Below are 16,595 nucleotides of genomic sequence, written 5' to 3' on the forward strand. Positions count from 1 at the left end.
TTTGTTTTGTTAAATATTGCATATTTTTTCCTTATTGCATATTTATCTTATGTATCCTGTCATATAATCTATATGTAATAAAATGTATTAAGAAAAAAAGGAAAAATCCAAAAAAACAAAAAATCCCGTGATCTATGAATACACAAAAATGTACGTGCACTGGGGGTATAAAAACGGGTTGAATGGCTCTGGGAAAGGAAAGGGTTGGAGACACCCATGTTCACATCGGAAAAGCCTAGGGGTTGCTGTAACAACATTGATGCAACGTTACAGGCAGGGACGTCAGTAGTACTAGAGCTTACAGATTGGTCGCACGGTGATTCCCTATTCCATTTCATTTCATAGGGAAAATGCGACCGATCTGTAAGCTCCCAAAAAAGACCTAAACACCCTACATTCCATCAATTCCCTCCCAAAAAAACCTAAACACCCTACATGTCATAAATTCTTACATAAGACACTCACCCCATCTTCTTCATCATCAACTTCTTCTGTCACCAACCAGCCAGCATCATCTAGACCCTCTACTAAACCACACGTTCATACCCGACAGAGTGATGAATCCAAATTCAATCTACCAAAACCAACCAAACCTATTCTCATCATTGGATCGTCAAATTTAGGCCGTATCCCAGAAGGCACCTCAGAAACCCAAATAGAGAGCTTTCCAGGCGCAAGAATCTGTCATTTGAAGTCTATCATCACTAAAGCAGAAGCCAGTCAAGTACAAAATAAAGTAATAGTACATGTAGGTTTAGATGATAAACAAGAGGATGGTAATTTCATCCACATCCAAATTTCCAAACATCTTTAAAACGAGCATGTCCTGGAGCCTTTAAGAACCTATCAAAATTCAATGAACTTATCACAGCTAAACCACTAACGAATACCACTACCATTCCAGAATACTTTGGATTCATTAAAGTTCAAAACGACAATATTGATTGGACAGAGATGACAGCCAAGAATGTATTTTCTCCCTGGATGGCCCATTTAAACTAGATGCGGGGGTGGACCGAAACTGGATAAACAGTAGTGAATCTGAGCTGAAGATCATTATCTGTAATGGAAGAAAGTCTATTGGACAAAGGACTTAAATTTATACCCACGGCAGTGCCTTCATCCATTGACAAAATTTTAGATGCCACTTGCAAATTCGAACGTTTAATAAAACTGGCCTATTTTTACAGAAAAACCCTTGGTAGAGGAACCCGGAAGAAGTCTGTGGAAAAATCTGAGTGGACTCCACCAGACTGCTCCGGCGAATCTTATCGAGTCTCAGAATACATTGACCATTTTTTGTTACCTTTAGCGTGCCAACATCAATCATATCTAAAAGACACATCCGATTTTGTTGAAAAAATAAAGAGTTTAGAAATCCCGGGAAATGCCTTCTTCATATCAATGGACGTTAGTAGCATGTATACCAATATTGACAACAAAGCCGGTTTGAACGCTGTAAAAAAAATGCTTTGAGAGAACTCCTGACCCAAAACGGACGATTCTGAAATTCTTAAATTACTCGAAATTTGTTTAAAACGGAATGATTTTTATCTTAACGGTAAGGTTTATCTTCAGACTTCAGGAACAGCAATGGGTAAGAGATTTGCCCCAAGCTATGCCAATATATTCATGGCTGAATGGGAACGCGAAATTGATTTGATCTCTCCTTTCAAACCACTTTTCTACGGACGTTTTTTTGATGACATATTTTTAATTTGGCAACATACTATTCAGGAATTCTGGCAATACTTCGAAATTCTAAATAACCATCACCCATCAATCAAATTAACAGCAAATATAAGTGATCACAGCATGGACTTTCTCGACACAACAGTATTCAAAGGACCGGATTTTAATGAAACTAGGAAGACTGATATTAAAGTATTTTTCAAACCCACTGATTTTGATGATGCGTGTCAATTAATCTTTAAGAAATTGCGAGAGCGGGGATATTCAAAACGATATCTCCGCAGCATTAAAAGAAAAACTCTTTCAGGAAATGAGAATCGGAACACAATCCTCGTTCCGGTAAACTCTAATCAATCTTTCGGATCACGGCCGTGCAGATCTACAAGATGTAGAACCTGCGAGCATATTTTACATCCAATTCTTTCTCTAATAAGCATAACGGGAAACAATTCCCTATTAACGGTGAGCTTTCTTGTACCAGCACAAATATCATTTACCTAATTTCATGCGACAAATGTCATTTACAATACGTAGGCGAAACTAAAAACTCTTTGAGAAAAAAAAGAATTAACGGCCATCGTTTCGACATTTCCCATCATCTGGATAAACCTATTGGGAACCATTTCAACTCTCCCAACCATTCCCTCGCAGATATGAAGGTGGCGCCCATTGAAAAGGTCATCGCAGAAGAAGACACCAACCCTAAACGTTCAAGACTATACAGGGAGAGCTTTTGGATGAATCAACTAAAAACTATTTCACCCTGTGGACTAAATATACAGTTTGATTCTCAAATAATCCCATTTGTTGCTCCATTCAATAACATTTCTTGTCAAGCATCCCGAATTATCAAAAGATACTACACAGAGTTACAAAATAAATTTCCCACTATTTTTTACAAAAAATTAGTCATAGCTTATTCGAAAAATACAAATCTATAGGATATAGTTGTTCGTGGTCGACTTGACCCCACCGATGATGTAGAGTGATCTAACAGAATTTAATATTCTCATTTTCATTGTCTTTGTACTTTATAGTATATAATAGTAGGAAGCCACGAATACATAGCCATTAACGAATACCTATCTAAATATGGAGGAAGTGTCAATGGTAAAAACAATATTGAATTCGAAGGTAATTTGAATCTGAACAAAATAAAATTGATATTAAGAATTAATAGTCAAGTTGATTTCAACGTAGAAAATTCATTGAATACGTTACTAGGATTTGATAAACAAATATACACCCAATCCACTTTAGCACCACACAAAGCTAATATCGAGAATGATATCGATGTGATAAATATACATTGCAATTTGATAAACGGTGGATTTTTCAATAAATACAAACGTCAGATTATTTACATTCTTCCAACATTCACTGTACCGATAGGACATAAATTATAGAGAAACCATTTCAAACGACGTATTTACCACTTAATTCCTTTATGATTAAAGGAAATAAAAGATGGTAAAGTAAAGTTAGATAATCGAAATCATCAAATTCGTAGTTTTCATCCATGTTCAATTCTTTTCCGTCGTTGTAAGGATACATGATTCCTTCATCATCCGGTGCTTTTCTCTTAACGAGATTTAGATAACTTCTAAAAACTTTCTTTTGTTTATCATCATCCTTTGGATTAAATACTCCATTGGTATTTCAAATTCATTCGTTACATCGTGTCCATTAGCTAATCGAATATAATCTTCTACAGCTATCTTATCTTTAGAGTAACCCTGAAACGTTTTCTTTTCTTTTAGAATACCGTCGGAAGTTAGAATGATATTGTATTTAACTTTTGGCGCCAAATATAATTCCACCATCATCGTAATCATTCTTTCCTTTACAATACTCATTTTCGGACACCAACCCAGCTTCGTTTAGTTTATCCCAATTGCTAGACGAAATGTATAAACTACCGGTATCTGTAAGAATTGTTGTATTTCCAAGTTCTGATTTTAGACGCTTCACAAATCCGTGTATTTCCTTTATACGTAACTTATCTCCCTTTTTCGGTTTCTTGGGCGTACTGCTGACTGTTAGCTTAGAATATTGAAAGATAGACAGAAATACAGGGGAACGAGGTTTATAATCTTTTTATTATCTAGTTATTAATATATCGATCGACATTTCTATAACCTTTAGGATATTGCATAAGTCCTGATCCTGTAAAGCCTACCCCTCAAATGACAAATTGAATGTTTGAATGTCATTACAGTTAGAGCGATCCTGAAAGAAGTAACTTTCCATCATCATAGTTTTTAAGGATAGAGTAAAGATTGAATGGTAGATGATTGAGTGATAGAAGATGATGGATATAGAGAATGGTACAGTCAGTGGTACGCCCAAAACAATTTCATCAACAACAACTTCACAGTCTAAAACTTCTGAAAAGAGTGTTGAGACTGCGACTAGAGCAGCTCGTATTGCTACAGAACTTTTATTCTGTGATGAAGAAGCTACACAGGAATTAAATTTGAAGAAACTTAAGCTGAAGAAAGAGCTAGCAGTAGCCAAGGCTGAGATGGTAGCCATAGATGAATGCAGTAATTCCAGTAGATCCATTCCTAGTCGTTCCAGTCATGGATCTTTGAGTGGTCGTCGACAAGTTTTACATCGTTATTTGAGAGACCAAGCTAAATATAGCAATGCTTCTGTGAATGGTGACTTAGTAACAATTGACAGTACTGGATCGGCAGATCCAATTACAGCTGATTCATTGCCCTTTGATAAAACGGTACCTAAAATAATTGCAAAGGATGATTTAAATGTTCATAATTCTGTAGATATTAATGAATGTAAGTCTAAGGCAAATTTAAATGAATGTAAAGCTAATTTAGATACTCCAAATTTAAATGAATGTAAAGTTAATTTAGATACTTCTAATTTAAATGAACGTAATTCAAATGTACGCAGTTTAAGTGTTTCAAATTCTAATGTTAGAAATTTAGATACCTCAAACTTTATTCCTAATGTAAAATACTGGAGATTTTGTTCCATGTAATGATAGGTCACGTACGCCATGCCATGCAAGTTAAATTATCACACTTAGTTCCGATCCTATTTCATTATTGGCAGATCTTCTATCTCAAAAACAAGATCGCGATGCATTACCAAGACCGGAACCGGATGTTTTTGATGGTGATGTTCTTAAATACCCTACATGGTCGAAATCGTTTACAGCTTTAATTGAAAGAAGAACTAAAGAACCAGCTGAACTCTTGTACTATCTGGGAAGATACACATCTGGAAATGCAAAAGAAGCTATAAGTGGACTACAATCACTGGATACCAAAGAAGCTTTTTCCAAAGCTAAATCTATCTTAAATAAAAGGTTTGGAGATCCATTTCTCATTTCAACAAGATTCGGGAAGAAGATAGAAGAATGGCCAGAAATTAAAAGTAATGATGGACAAGCTCTCCAAAAGTTATCAGACTTTCTTCAAAGCTGTCATGTTGCCATGGATTCAACACCTTACCTCAATTCTTTGAATGAACCAGATGAAAACCAAAGTCTCCTAGCAAAGTTTCCGCATTACATTGTTCAGCGATGGGGCAGAATTGTGGATGATTTTACTTATGATGAAAATGAAGATCCAGAACTGACGTCAAAGAATAAATTCCCACCATTTGCAAGGTTCTGTAAATTCATAGAGAAAGAAGCACGAATAGCCTGTAATCCAGTTACATCTTCACGTTACGCTGTCAAGAAACAAAGAAATCGGTATGACAAAAGAACTATGTCCACTATGGCTGAGGAACACGTTCCTGATACCAATTCATCAGAAGAGAAGAAACTGATCTGCATCCATTGTAATGGAAACCATGAAATAGATGAATGCGAAAAATTCAAGAAGATGTCTCTCATCGATAGGCTAAATTTTACAAGAAACAAATCCTTATGCGGGGATGTCTCAAGTATGGACATATGAAAAATGATTGTCGTCGAAAGAAAACCTGCAAAACATGCCATGGATTTCACCCAACAGCACTGCATGATGAATACTTCAAACACAGAAAGGAGAGGAATATCCCACCTAAGAAAGATGAGTTTAAGAATAAACCAAGTCGTCAACAATCTGTCGCTAATTGCATAAGCAGCAACAAGATAACTCATGGTTCAACTTAATGTATATCTCATTCCATGATTGTACCAATATACGTAAGCCATGAAGATAACGTATGCCGTCTTAGATGAGCAGTCAGATGCTGGTTTCATAATAAATGATTTAGTTGAAGAATTACATATTGATGGACCCAAAACTGAATTGAAATTATCAAGAGTATTAGCCACTTCCACAATATCGTGCAAGAAAATGTCTGGGCTGCAAATTGTTGGGTATGGATGTAAGGAAGAAATAAGTCTACCTATTACCTGTACCCGAGGAAGAATTCCAGCCAGACATAGTCAAATTCCAAGACAGGAAACAGCCTCCAGATAGGGACAATCTCAGGAAAATGTCAAGTAAGCTAATGCCATATGAGAAAGACTTGAAGATAGGTATGCTGATTGGTACTGACACAATAAAGGCCATAAGACCACTAGAAGTAATACCTGGCATAGACAATCAACCATATGCAATGAGAACTGCCTTGGGTTCGGGTGTTATTGGAGAAGTCATACAAAATGGTAAAAACGAAGAACACACTAGATCCGTATTCATATGCAAGAAAGATATTGTTGACAGACACTGTCATTTCTCCTTCAGAACTCAAGTGAAAGAGGTTATTGCACCTAGACAAATAGTTCAAATGTTCCAACAAGACTTCAATGAAGGAACTAAAGAAGAATATATTTCCCAAGACGACAATAGATTCATGGATAAATTGAGAAAGGGAATTCACCAATTGAAAGATGGGCATTTTGAGCTTCCATTGCCATTTAGAAATGAAGATACCATTTTAAATTTACCAAATAATAGAGTTGCTGTTCTCAAAAGATTGAGAGGATTAGTAAAAAGGTTTGAGAGAGATCAGAAATATAAAGATGACTTTATATATATATATAGTGAATTTATGATTGGTATCATAAAGAAAGGCTTTGCAGAGTGTGTACCTGAAGATGAGATTGACACTGCAGAAGGAACCAGTTGGTACATACCACATCATGGCGTTTATTACCCTAAAAAACCTACGAAGATTAGAGTAGTATTCGATTGTAGTCACACATATAATAGAGAATCATTAAACAGTAATCTGTTACCAGGTCCTGATCTGAAGAATAACTTGGTTGGTGTTCTTTGCAGATTTAGACAGAATAAAGTTGCATTTACATGCGACATTGAATCGATGTTCTATCAGCTGAAAGTTAATACTGAACATAGGGATTATCTCCGCTTTTATTGGTGGGAAGATGACGACTTCACTAAAGATCCTGTTACCTATGACTGTACATCTGTTTGGTGCAACCTCGTCCCCAGGGTGTGCAAATTATGGCTTGAAGGCAACAGCAGACTTATACGAAGATCAATTTGGCAAAGATGCAGCAAATTTCATCAGAAACAACTTTTATGTAGACGATGGTTTAAATTCAGTTTTAACTATTCCAGAAGCTGCAGATCTCATTGAAAGGAGTAGAGAAATTTGTAGACGAGGAGGTTTTAGACTTCATAAAATTCTTTCAAATCGAAGAGAAGTTCTACAGTCTATCCCTTTAGAAGAAAGATCCAAGGATGTAATGAATCTTGATATAGATAAAGATCCACTACCAATAGAGCGCACACTTGGCGTTCAATGGTGTGTGGAGAATGATGTATTCCAATTCAGAATAAATATTCAAGACAAACCATTAACCAGACGAGGTATACTCTCTACTGTTAGTTCAGTTTTCGACCCACTAGGACTGGTCTCACCTGTCATATTAGCTGGTAAAAGAATTCTGCATTCTGCAGGAACTCTGTAAGGACTGTACAGATTGGGATAAGGAAGTACCAGATAGTATTCGGTTTAGATGGGCTAGATGGAGAGAAGAATTGACACTTGGCAGAATTGAAGATCAACAGGGCATTTAAACCAGAGCATTTTGGAGAAACCAAATCTGTCGAACTTCACCACTTTTCTGATGCCTATTTAATGGGTTATGGACAGTGTTCTTATATCAAATTAATAGATGAAGCAGATGTAATAACAACATCTCTAGTTTTAGCCAAATCTCCTTCACTTAACTCCTTCAAAACCTGTAACAGTACCAATGTTGGAATTAACTGCAGCCGTGACCTCAGTTAAAGTTGCAGACATGCTTAAAAGAGAACTTGAATATCAACCAGTGAAGGAATATTTTTGGACTGATAGTAAAGTGGTTTTTGGGTATGTCTCAAATGATTCCAAAAGATTTCACATATATGTAGCAAATAGAGTCGAACAGATTCGGAACCTATCAAGTCCTAAACAGTGAAATTATGTTGAAAGTTCTGAAAATCCTGCAGATATTGCATCTAGAGGTTTACAAGCAATGGACCTGCTAAACTCCGACATATGGTGGAAAGGACCAGATTTCCTGAGAAGAGAGAATATTGAAGAGAAACTGGACCAAATTGAAGATGAAAGGGTTTTGATGTTGGGTGATCCAGAGGTTAGGAAAATAGTAACGTTTGCTACTGCAGCAACAGAAAGTCACACAATGGTTAACTACTTTGAAAGATTTTCCAATTGGACCAAGTCGAAGAAAGCTATTTCAGTTTGCCTGAGAATGCAAAAAAGGATCAAGAAAACTGATGCATCTGATATGTTTGAAAATGGTGTATTAAAAATGTCAACTGTAGAAGAAATAAAGAAAGCAGAAATGGAAATTATTAAAGAAGTACAGAAAGAATATTTCATTGAAGAAATTAAAATTTTAGAATCTTTAAAGGTGAAAAAGAAGGAAAGTAAGGTAAATAGGCAGAATGAGAAAGAAGAGAAATTGTATTTAAAGAAATCAAGTGCCTTATATAAGTTAGATCCCTTTATTGATGATAATGGTATTCTTCGTATTGGTGGCAGAATTCAGAATGCTAATATACCAACTGAATGTAAACATCCAGCAGTAGTTCCAAAAAGAAATCATGTAACTGAAATTCTTATAAGACATTTCCACACCAAAATGAAGCACCAAGGAAGAAGTATTACCCACAATGCCATTAGAGAAAACGGTTTTTGGATTATTGGAGGCCGCAACATAACATCAAGCATCATTAGCAAGTGTGTAACCTGTAAGAAGTTATACAGTCCTACACAAGAACAAAAAATGTGCCCTCTACCCAAAGACAGATTTGAGACTGAAGCTCCATTCACCTATGCAGCAGTAGACTACTTTGGTCCTTGGCATGTCAAAGATGGCAGACGCGATTCAAAACGCTTTGGTGTGATCTTGGGAAAGATTGATTCGGTCAGTACGTTCAGTGTTAAGTGCTCTATTAGAAACTCATAAAAATGCTCTAAATGATGAAGTTTTAAGAACATTTTTTGCAGAGGCAGAATGTATTGTTAATAGTCGTCCTTTAGCCTTAGATGATAATAATGACCCTAATTATACTTGTTCATTGACTCCTAATCATATTTTGACTCTTAAGGCTCAAGTTCTCCTACCGCCTCCAGGTGAATTTGTTCGCGAAGATGTTTATTTAAAAAAGAGATGGCGGAGAGTGCAATTTCTGTCAAACGAATTTTGGAAAAAATGGAAAGAAGACTATGTGCAAAATTTACAAATTAGGCAAAAGTGGCATAAATCTGTTCCAAATCTTAAAGTCATAATATAGTTTTGATTAAGGCTCCAAATGTTGTTAGATGCAATTGGAAATTAGGTAGAATTTGTGAAGTATTCCCAAGTGAAGCTGACGGTTTAGTCCGCAAGGTCAAATTAATATTAGCTGACAATTCAATTGATAAAAAGGGAAGGCGAACAGCCGCTACTAAATTCTTAGAAAGACCTGTACAGAAACATATTGATGCAAGCAGATTAAGACCGGGTATCCCCAACGAGAAGCCATTAGATGTATAAAAGTTAATTGTTCATGTTATGTTTATCCTCTCATGTTCATACGTTAGTTTAAGACTGATATGTTATAGTAAATACGTTATATTAAAATTGACATGTTCTATATTAAGATTGTCACGTTATATATTAAGTTACACATGTCATATTCAGGCTTACATATTATATTAAGGTTCACATGTCACGTTAAGGTTCATATGTCATATTAAGGTTCACATCATACATAGGGTCCTCTATGTTCCGTTAATTTATTAAGTATTAATTAATGTGAAGCATTTAAATTGTTCATTTTGTGTTAATTTCACAATTTAGGGAAGCCATGTAAGAATCGTTGTATTTCCAAGTTCTAATTTTAGACGCTTCAAAAATCCATTTATTTCCTTTATACGTAACTTATCTCCCTTTTTCGATAACTTCCGGTTTCTTGGGCGTACTGCTGACTGTTAGCTTAGAATATTGAAAGATAGACAGAAATACAGGGGAACGAGGTTTATAATCTTTTTATTAATAATAATCTAGTTATTAATATATCGATCGACATTTCTATAACGTTTAGGATATTGCATAAGTTATTTACTCAGCATGTTTCACATTTATTTCTGTGAGCACGTTTTCTTCCACAAGCGGTGTCAATGGAAATTTCATTCCTTATGTTTAAGTCTGGCTTTGTTATAAGCGGTGTAGAGTTTGCACTTGTGTACTATGCAGTGTCTCATGCTATGAAATTTAGCTTCCCTATGAAATTCGGTATCCCCTACAGTAAAAGGTCATAAATTAGTAAGAAAATTCATTAAGTATAAGTAAGATTAAGATGATTGTATTGTATACTTTCAGTTTTTACGGATTGTAATGGATTCATGGGTTATGGTATTTTAAGATATGATAAGATATGATAAGATATGATAAGATATGATAGAAAGAATAAAAGATATGATGATATTGTAATTCTTGATGTCCTGATCTTGTAAAGCCTACCCCTCAAATGACAAATTGAATGTTCGAATGTCATTACAGTATCCGTATAGTATATTTCAGGCTTATAAAATCCATCTATGACGCGAATAAATTATTCATTATTTTTTTACTGTGAAATAAAACGAATGATCCCAAATGACTAGGTGTTACTCGTGTAGATTTAGGAGGTGTACAGTAAAATTCTTTTTCTTCTTCATTTATCTCAACTATATATTGACTCTCATTTACTTTTTCATAGTTTTTAACATGTGAATCGAAGTTGGCTTTTAAAGTCGCTTCACTCCATAAATGTCTCAATGTAGTTATATCCCTCTGAATAGATTTATCATACAATGAATTGCCTAATAATTTCATGCAATTACTACCCACAATATTACCTTCTCGTTTATACTTATTTCTTAGATCTCTCAAAATTAAAATATAATCTCTATAGTGTGGAGTTAATAATTCGTCCACCGTCTTTCACTATTTCTTGAATATCAACCGATGTTAAAACATCTGAACAGAAACCATTTCTGAACCTGATTTTAGTGCCAGTTTCCTTTTTACCTATTCTATTCGTAAAACTGATTTTATCTTTAGCTTGTATGGGTTGGAAGAACATGTTGGTAGGATATTTAAACCAGACTTTTAAAATAGCAGTTCTAGGTCTGAATTTCTGCTCATTAAAGAGCTTAACAAATTCTTTATTTTCTTCTTGTAGAAATGGTCTACCACTTTCCGCTCTCGGATATTCGCTGTCTAAATCCGACATGGCGGAAGCGTACAAACCGTTATCATCAAAGGCCATTAGTTTAGCACATTTTATTTCTTTAAGTCTCGAATGAACCTCCGTTTTATCTTTTGGGTTGGCACTATATTCTTTAAATAAATCAATTATATTATCACTTAGCGTTTCTGTGTATTCACTTAATACATTACATATTTCATCCATTGTATTCGTTTTAAATGATTTTCGATTTGCCGAAACTCTTCGTCCTTTAATACTTTGTCTGATAAAATATCTTATAAAAGGGTGTGTATGTGAGTAAACTTTTTCTACGTTTTCTTTTTCGGTGTGTTTCGGAACCATTCTAGTACTTTCATACCATTCTTCTTCAACCATTTCTTTATCGTAATGATATAAATAATACCAACCCTTTAAAGATAAAGAAGGAGCCGTTAGATTATTGGAAATATTCTGAAATACAACTTCCTTCATTGCTTGATTGTATTTTATCAAACAAGCTCCGAGACATAACGTATCTCTTTTAGCGTAAGGTTCCCATTCGTGTCTTAAAGATTCCCAATTATCTTCGGTGTATTTTGCAATATTAATATCGGTGATCTTTCTCAAATTCATTGGTAGATTAGATGAATTACCCCATGCCGCTAAACTAGATGTTTCATGTTGAAAAGAACATATGAAATTAACATTTTGCAAATAATTAGAGTTGCCCATTATTTGTTTTTGTCTTTTCCATTTTTTCTGTAAATCTTCATCGGTGAATGAATTAGTTAAAGGTAGAGACAGAATTCCTCTGGGTATTTTTAAAGGGCATTGTGTTATTTTTTTTACGTTTTTGATCACGATCCAGTTATCAAAACCGCTACCGTTATGAGCAATTAATGTTATTCTTTTTTGATCTATTTTTCCTAAACGTTGTAACATTTGATCGATGCAATCTTTACTCATTATTCTTCTGGAACACTATCAGTGGGATTTAAATCTGGAAAGTTATGTATTATTTTGTCTAACATTTTCTTAGTTTTTCTAAATTAATTAACATGCAAGAATAAGGAATGGCTTTTTTCGTTTCTTTTTCGCTATAGGTTTCGCAATCCCATGCGTATAAACAATCATCGTGTATGGTTGGAAAAACGTTTAGTTTTAGGGGTGAAACTTGCGTTACCGTATTATCATCTCTACGAGTTCTCCATACGTTTTCATCGTAATTATCTTCTATTTCTTTTATGTCTAAGGTTTTGTTATTTCTTCTAATGAGACAGAAATGTGATTTATGTAAGTAAAATACCCAATCTAATTCCTCGGATACTTTCTTTGGTTGAAAATATCTATGTTTGGGCATATAAATTTGAAAATAAGTATTAAATTTCTTATTTAATTCAGATTCTAGCAATTGTCATCACTCCTTTTCTGTTTGATTTTGAAAAACTGTTGATGAAATCTTGAAATCCTCTCGTGTAGTCTTCGTTTAAAACACGATTTACGCACTTTACAAAGCAGTATCCATCGCTCGGTATATAACAATTTATACCGCTATATTCATTGATCTTTTTGAGTAGGGTAACACCACTACCCTTTTTTGATCTTTTTATTCCTTTGAAATTGTTTTTACGTTAAATGATTTTTCCTGAGAAATACCAATCAGAAGCATCCGATTTTACATCCACTGTTGCGAAGAAATTGTGAAAAGTTTTGGCATTAAAGCCTACAAATTGCATGTTTTGTTTGTGTTCACTATCAAGAAGTATCTCTCCATCTAATTCAATTTGCCCTTTAAATATTATGAATTTATCAGAGATAAGGTAAATAATACTGGAAAAAAGTTCATTTGATATGAATGTTTCATCGTCTAAAATTTCAATTTTATTCATACTTTTAAAGCAACTATTTTTAACTAGGAATTTTTAACTTTTATTGATGATATTTCTACATAAAATTTTTCAAAATTTCATTGAATTTTTATAATTCTTCAATGGTTATGTTCTTATCTTCTCTCGATCTTTCGAAAAAAATGAATAATTTATTAAGATATGTATTTAAAATTTCTGTTTTCTTTTTATAATGAGCTTTCTGTTTTGATGTAAAACCTAAAGTAATAAATCCACAAGATGAAGTTTGAACGGCAGTGAACGCGGCTAATACAGTTGGGACAATTATTGGAAGCATTAATCCACTGGTTACGGCTGTTGCCACCGTTATCCCTATTGTTAAAACTGTACTTAATGTTTTGAAAACAGAATCAATTCTACTCCAAGTTTTTCTACATTTGTTGAAGTGTTTTAGTTTTTCTTTTAGTTTGTTTTGTTTTTCTATCATGTAGTTTTGTCTGCGTTCTAGTTCCATTTTTTAGGTAATTAAATTAAGTGAACTTCTGATAAAGCTGCTATGTGTTTACCATCATCAATAACAACTTTTACAGTTATTAATGATATTTGTTCTTTCGAATCATTAATCTTGTTTAGATTAATTGAAAATTTTGGTTTTTCAATAGAGATTGATATATCTCTTATTGCTGGTATTAAAATAAATTGTTTTTGTTGACTTTTATGAATATCAATTGAGGTAAATATATCATTATCAACAAAATATAGTTTTACGTATTCATAGTCTGTCGTTCGTAAAAACTGATAACTACTTGCTCCTTTTTGTGGTTCTGGATTTTTAATGATATTCATTGATGGTGAAGTTTTCGTCTCCACTATCTTATCAAAATCACTTAATGAAAGTCCATCTTCTTTATTATCTGGTATGATTAACATTCTAAACCTATCTATATATTTTCCACTCGTTTTAATTTCATATAAGTGATTAACCTTGTTGTTTTCGTCGATACTTTCATATTCCTTAATTTCTACATTGTCTCTACCATTGATAAACTGAAGAACTTTTTGAGCGTTAAATTTTTTATTAGATGAAAGTGAGACTTGTTTGAAGAATAATGAATCAACTTTTACCTGGATGGGAAAATTAATTTCAATTACAAGTTTTCCTTTAAAAGTAAAATCTAGTGGATAATCACTATTAAATATATTATAGGGGCGAAGAAAATTTGAAGTAGAAAATACTCATATTTACTTTAAATCCATATTTTTTATATTCATAGTCTTTTGATCTATCAATATTAGTAGTAGAATAACCACGATCACTCAAACTTCCAAATGGAAGACTAAAATAATATGATTTATTTTCTTCCTTGTTGCTTTTCTAATGCAACTATATTTTTGTCCTGTTTTAAAACTAGGTTATTAATAGTGGTTATCTTTTGTTGAATAAGACTATCATCAATGTTCTGTATTTGTTGTTGAATATAGGTTTTGATTTCACTATCATCAATATTTTGTATTTGTTGTTGAATATAGGTTTTGATTTCGCTATCATCTATGTTTTGTATTTGTTGTTTAATATTTCTTAGTTCTTTTAGTAATTCACTGTTTGGTTTCCAGAGCATTTAATTCCTGTTGAAACGTATCTTCATTTTCATAAGGAATGTTGTCTATTAATTGTTGAATATCTAATTTTTGTTTTGCAATCTTATCCTCTAATTTAGATATTAATGAAATTAAATTTTGTAACTCAGTTTTGTTCACTACGTTGACCAATTCTTTTTGAATAAAACTTATTAAACCTTTTACCTCTTGTTGTAGTTTAGTTTCATTAACAAAATTTTTTATTATTTAGTTGACGTTTGAAAAATCTTTTCACATTACTTATTTTATCTTCTAAATGGTTTTTATTTACTTCAATTGAATTTATTTGTTCCCGTAAATATTTCTTGTGAACGGCGTCATTATCGTTTTCCGGAGACTTTAAATTAGTTACTTTGAAATTGTTCGTATCTAAATCACCTTGAAGAGTGTCTCCGATTTGATCCACAAAGTAAGGTTTCGCTTTATTTATCCATGCTGTAATGTTAGGTTTTTTAGTTTCTAAAGATAAAGAACCCAATCCAAACTTGTTCGCCATTTTTATTAAGTTTAATTTATTACAATTTCTTCGAACTGTTTTCCTAAACTTAATTGATATAAAACCCAAAGTGAAAGCTGTCCACAAAACTTTTGTCCCGGTAATTGAATTTGAAAGGTAGAACATTTGATTGGTTGATTAGTCAATTTCATTATCTCTTCAGTGGGTTCTAATCCATAAGAATCGAAGAAATATAAGTCATTTGAAGAGTCTTTGTACAAACAGAATGATGAAATCCTTTTTGATCGGAAGTATGTATATTTGTTATAGCATAAAATTTACCGTTCTTATATTTCAGATCATTTATTTCATCTCTCATACAATAATAAAACGGTGATATATTTAACTCATTCGCCCATCTCATAAGTTGAAAGTTTGTGGTTGTGTCGGTTCCATATTTATCGAGAAATTCATTCATTTTTAAAAGTCGGTTTTTTGAAGTTCGTTTTGATAAAACCTACCTATGATTTGTTCTTTGTCTTGATCGATTAATTCATATGTCGGAGGAGATGTGGTGTTTACTTTATCAACGATGAATATTTCGTTTGTCCAGTATCCAACGTAACCTTTTTCGAATTTGCTTTTATATTTGAAATTACGAACTCGATCTCCGACTTTAAATTTGGGTTTGATATTTAAATTCTTTATTTCATTTTCGTAGTTATGTTGTGCGTTAATTGACTTTATAATATTTGGATTACTGGAGGCTTGTATTGGTGTGACACCTATAGATGAATGAATTTTATTATTGTATTCATCTACAACCGCTGGTAATATTTTAAGCCATTTTTGAGATTTCAATTCCGTGAACTTTTTGAATAATTTATTTTTTAGAGTCCTGTTAAATCTTTCTATTACTACAGCTTTACTTTCATTATGCGTGCTGTAAATTTCAAATCCAGGTGATTTCATATTTTTGTTATAAAATTCACTTCCTTTATCTACCCACAGTTTTTTTGGATGACGATTAGATTGTTTCATAATCGTTTCAAATGCGTGTTTGACTGATAATCCTGTTTTGATTTTCAAAGGAATAACCCAAGCATATCTATAACTGTTAAGCAATATTTAAATCCTCTTTCGACTGGCATATGAATTAAATCGGCTGACCATATTTCATCTTTTTCAAACACTTTAACTTTTAAAAAGTTTTTAGTTCTTCTAAATTCTTTATGAATTTCATCCGCTAATCCCATGCCTCATTTCATCTTTGCTTGTAACAGTTTTATGATCAGAGCCCTTTGCATTCTCTCTTTGAAAGTTTGA

At 33.3% G+C, this 16,595-nt stretch overlaps 3 protein-coding genes across 3 annotated transcripts; 1 reads left to right on the plus strand and 2 right to left on the minus strand.

Annotated features, from left to right (window-relative positions):
* Window positions 1-4,000: 4,000 nt before the first annotated feature.
* LOTGIDRAFT_174128 (hypothetical protein) lies at window positions 4,001-4,696 on the plus strand (the record flags this gene model as incomplete). Its single annotated transcript, XM_009052457.1, has 1 exon — window positions 4,001-4,696. The coding sequence occupies one exon, from the start codon at window positions 4,001-4,003 to the stop codon at window positions 4,694-4,696; it is 696 nt and encodes a 231-aa protein (XP_009050705.1).
* Window positions 4,697-11,066: 6,370 nt separating this feature from the next.
* LOTGIDRAFT_174129 (hypothetical protein) lies at window positions 11,067-12,314 on the minus strand (the record flags this gene model as incomplete). Its single annotated transcript, XM_009052458.1, has 1 exon — window positions 11,067-12,314. The coding sequence occupies one exon, from the start codon at window positions 12,312-12,314 to the stop codon at window positions 11,067-11,069; it is 1,248 nt and encodes a 415-aa protein (XP_009050706.1).
* Window positions 12,315-13,720: 1,406 nt separating this feature from the next.
* On the minus strand, window positions 13,721-15,329 carry LOTGIDRAFT_174130 (hypothetical protein; the record flags this gene model as incomplete). Its single annotated transcript, XM_009052459.1, has 2 exons — window positions 13,721-14,320; window positions 15,105-15,329. The coding sequence occupies 2 exons, from the start codon at window positions 15,327-15,329 to the stop codon at window positions 13,721-13,723; spliced, it is 825 nt and encodes a 274-aa protein (XP_009050707.1).
* Window positions 15,330-16,595: the final 1,266 nt, after the last annotated feature.

Source organism: Lottia gigantea, assembly GCF_000327385.1.
Source record: "Lottia gigantea unplaced genomic scaffold LOTGIsca_183, whole genome shotgun sequence".
Lineage (NCBI taxonomy): Eukaryota > Metazoa > Mollusca > Gastropoda > Lottiidae > Lottia > Lottia gigantea.